General features: G+C 39.4%; 1 protein-coding gene across 1 annotated transcript; it reads right to left on the bottom strand.

The window, feature by feature from the left end:
* Nucleotides 1-2,016: 2,016 nt before the first annotated feature.
* On the bottom strand, nt 2,017-2,966 carry LOC129230536 (achaete-scute homolog 1-like). Its single transcript, XM_054864939.1, has one exon. It carries the CDS (start codon nt 2,964-2,966, stop codon nt 2,055-2,057), a length of 912 nt encoding a protein of 303 aa, XP_054720914.1. The 3' UTR covers nt 2,017-2,054.
* Nucleotides 2,967-3,653: the final 687 nt, after the last annotated feature.

Raw genomic sequence — 3,653 nt, forward strand, 5'->3', positions numbered from 1 at the left:
ACGAACAGTTTCTGTTTCTCGTAATAGGTATTTATATTTCTGATAATACGAAATTTTTTCATTTCCTGAAGTATAGATCTAGATCTCTAAAAGAAACTAGCCATTGTGAGTCTTATTTAGTACGAATTATTGCTGCCCTAATTACATTTCTTATGATTATTTTTTGAGACATTTTCTTTTCATGCGACAGTACATAAGTTCGTTCCGAATCTCTCTCTCTCTTTTAATGATTATGTTGATATTATCAGTGAGGTTCATAAAGAAAATTGCATCAAAGTTTTGAATGATATACTCAAGGCTACTACAGCGGCAAAAAAAGTAATAAATAAACAAAATCCTAAAAATGTACGGCAAAAAGTGCTGACATGCTTGTTGCCAATGCTTTTTAATGGAGAAACCTATTCCGTCGCAAATTTTACAGTGATGTTTATTGAATTAAGTATATTTTACTATGAATTCTATCGTAAAATGCAGAGCATTTTTGCAGTGAAATAGGATTTTATGGCAAAATACTGACAGAGAGGGAGAGAGCATGGAAGCCATTACTTCTTTCTGAAAATTTTCAGAACTTATTTTTAATGTATAAAATAAAATTTTACAGTGCTTCAGTTGCATAGGAACGCTGTTGTTATAAAAATTTGATTTATAATAGCACCGGGTGTACGACAGCTGGTTGATGTATTTATTGTTATTGTAATAATGCAATGCAATAATTTTCAAAATAGTCTCCGGAATTTGAAAGAAAAAATCACCTTCAATAAATCACATAATAAACTAACATAGGTTCTTGCTCAAGTTTTGTTTGCATTTACTAATAATAACTATTACACACATATGTTAATGCACTTTTAACTTTTCAACAAGTGTAGGATATTCAAGGTACCTTTTGAGTCACACTTTAGTTTAGTGTGTAGAGAAAATATCGGTTTGTGAGGCATAAAACATATGTTTCAACGGAACAAAATAGGTAATTTTAAATTTAACTTGTGCCATTTACATAACACATTATGTTAACTTTAAACCCTTGAAGGACTTAACTGAATCCCTTTACTGGGATTAAGAAGAACAAAGAGACATTAAAGTTCATTCATCCTTACTTTTATTGAACTCATGTAGGAGAATCAAAAGTTACGAAATTAGTGGGATGAGTATCATTTTTAAAGATGAGCTAGCCACTGTTACAGAGAGAGCTTCAAAAAATGGTTCACCGTGGTACATCATTTCGGTCGTACCTGATAATGCTGTACCACTGAATCAAGGCCAGTCGGGAGTCGTGTTTTGAGACATAATGAATTGAGTATAAAATACATACACAGCGAAAAAAGAAAATGAATGTACAATCAGAGCAATCGTGAGGATCACATTGCCAGCGTAGCTATAGAGAATATAGAACTTAATAAAAGTGACCAAAAGCAAAACATGATGCAAGTAATTGTTTCAATTCGATGAAAATGAAACTGATATCATACACTGGTTACAGCATTTCCTTACGAGCATACAAAAATTGTAACTGAAAGTCTTTAGAGTTTCTCTAACAGGCTTTGGGAGTAAATTTATTAGCTTGAAGATTTGGATTTATTGATACTCTTAATCATACCACTTCAGAAATACTCGGTAGATATTTATATGTTTTACCGGGGATAGCCGATCTCTGAACAGAGTACTTAATTTTTTGAATTTCGAAAAGAAGTAACAAAGTACTTTTCAAAATTAAAATATTACAAATGTGTTATCTTTGAAGTAACCAAATCTAATATGCCGTGAGCAGGTAAACGGCAGTATCGAGAGAAATGAATTTCCGAGATATTTGAAGACACGCGTTTTGGATTCAACACTAACAAAAGGGAAACGTTGGACTTAGACTTTTTTTTTCTCAGCGGAAAGAAAATAAGCAAACTTATGCTGTAAAGGTAACGTACAATAGATGACAAAAATGCAAACAAAATGAAAAATTGGCAGTTGCTGCCTTTTACCTGTCCACGGAAGTATGGATTTGGGAAAGATCAAAAGTCTTACCTAGGTAATATGTACAAGGAGGAGCCAAAGCTGTCCTGTTATAACGACGTCCAGTCCATGATGTCTAGGAATTCATCACTCTCATCATCGTCTTCGAACATGGCAGGACTCCTTGTCATCAGCATCATCACAGGAGACGGCGTCGTGCGGTAGGAGCAAGGGGACGATGATGTCTCCAGGGGCGAAGACGCAGACGAGAACCCCTCTATCAGATTCACAGAAGATCCCTCATCCAGATCTTCGTAACCGATGGCCTCCCTCAGCTGCTTGATGTACTCGATGGCGCAGCGGAGGGTCTCCACTTTGCTCAGCTTCTTGGATGCGGCTGCGGAGCTGCGCTGATTCTTCGGCGGCGGCTGCGGCGCGAAATGTGGCGGTATATGGTCTCTGAGAGTTGCGAATCCGAGATTCACGAGTTTCACTCGTTTGCGCTCACGAGCGTTCCGCCGCGCCACTGAGCGCGCCTGTTGCTGGGGCGTTCGAGGAGTGACGCCCCGCCTGGCACGACGCCGCGGGCCAATCGCTGCAGGGCTCACACCCACGCGATCCTCCAATGGCGCGGAAGGATGATGCGGGGGCGGACCAGTGGTGTCGGGTTGCGTGGGAGGAGGCTCGCTGGATGCTGTGTCAGTCGGAGGAGAAGGAAGACCAGTGGTTGCCGCCGCCAGCATGCGCTCCATTTCCTCTTCCCGATCCAATAGATACAGGGAAGGAATATTCTCATCTTCCGCGGGAGGAGATAGAAGGCAAGAGGAGGAAGGTCTGTTCGATTGTTCTAAATCTCTTAATATCTCACTTTTACTCCTCAGAGTTAGATAACTTCGCGAGTAGGAAGTCCTTTCGAATTTGGTGTTGCAGTCAGAGGTGTCGTCTAGCAATTCTCCTCTCAGATGATTCGAAAGTACCTTATGCAGTTCCGGAACAACAGCTAAATCGTCCTTGCCTTCCATCATCAATATTCGAATGCTCCGATTGAGAACCGATCGTTCAAAATTCTATTTTCAATTTTTCTTAACTACCCAAACTTGTTGTATTCACAAAACGAAAAATGACGAAGTTCTAATCTTATAGAATATTGCTTCACTTGAATTTTACAAACATTGTCTCTTTTTACCAATAATTTTAAAACACAATTTTAAAATATTTTCTCAACTACTTCTCATCTGCTTTTAACATTTGCGTTCAAATTTATCACATAATAAAATATTACTGATCAACAATCGAAGTTTCGAACGAACTTGAAAATATTGCCGCCGAGACACTCTGTCCCACTTTCTCGCTCTGCCGCAAATGATCTTTTGGCCCTGGCCGCAGCCAACTTTTATCTGCCACTAACGGTCATTACGCATCGTGAGGAATAAAGACTGGTTTTCTCTTTGCATCCTTTTAGGGGTGGAGATTCCTCGCCCTCCCCTCCCGTGACGTAACCGGGTGCTCTTCTTCTAACCTGCAGGGAGAGGGGGTTTTCGGGGATTCTCTCTCTCTTTTTCAAGTTCTTCAACTGGGATAATTTGTAGCTTTGGTTTGTTATTTTCGACGCCAGGCGGTACTTACAGCGGAATTCGGGCATCGGCAACATTCTCTTAGTATTTTATTTTTTAACGAAACAGTAAAAAGGAATTGTCGTTTGTTTTGGT

The sequence above is a fragment of the Uloborus diversus genome, chromosome 9 (genome assembly GCF_026930045.1).
Source record: "Uloborus diversus isolate 005 chromosome 9, Udiv.v.3.1, whole genome shotgun sequence".
Classification (NCBI taxonomy): Eukaryota; Metazoa; Arthropoda; class Arachnida; order Araneae; family Uloboridae; genus Uloborus; species Uloborus diversus.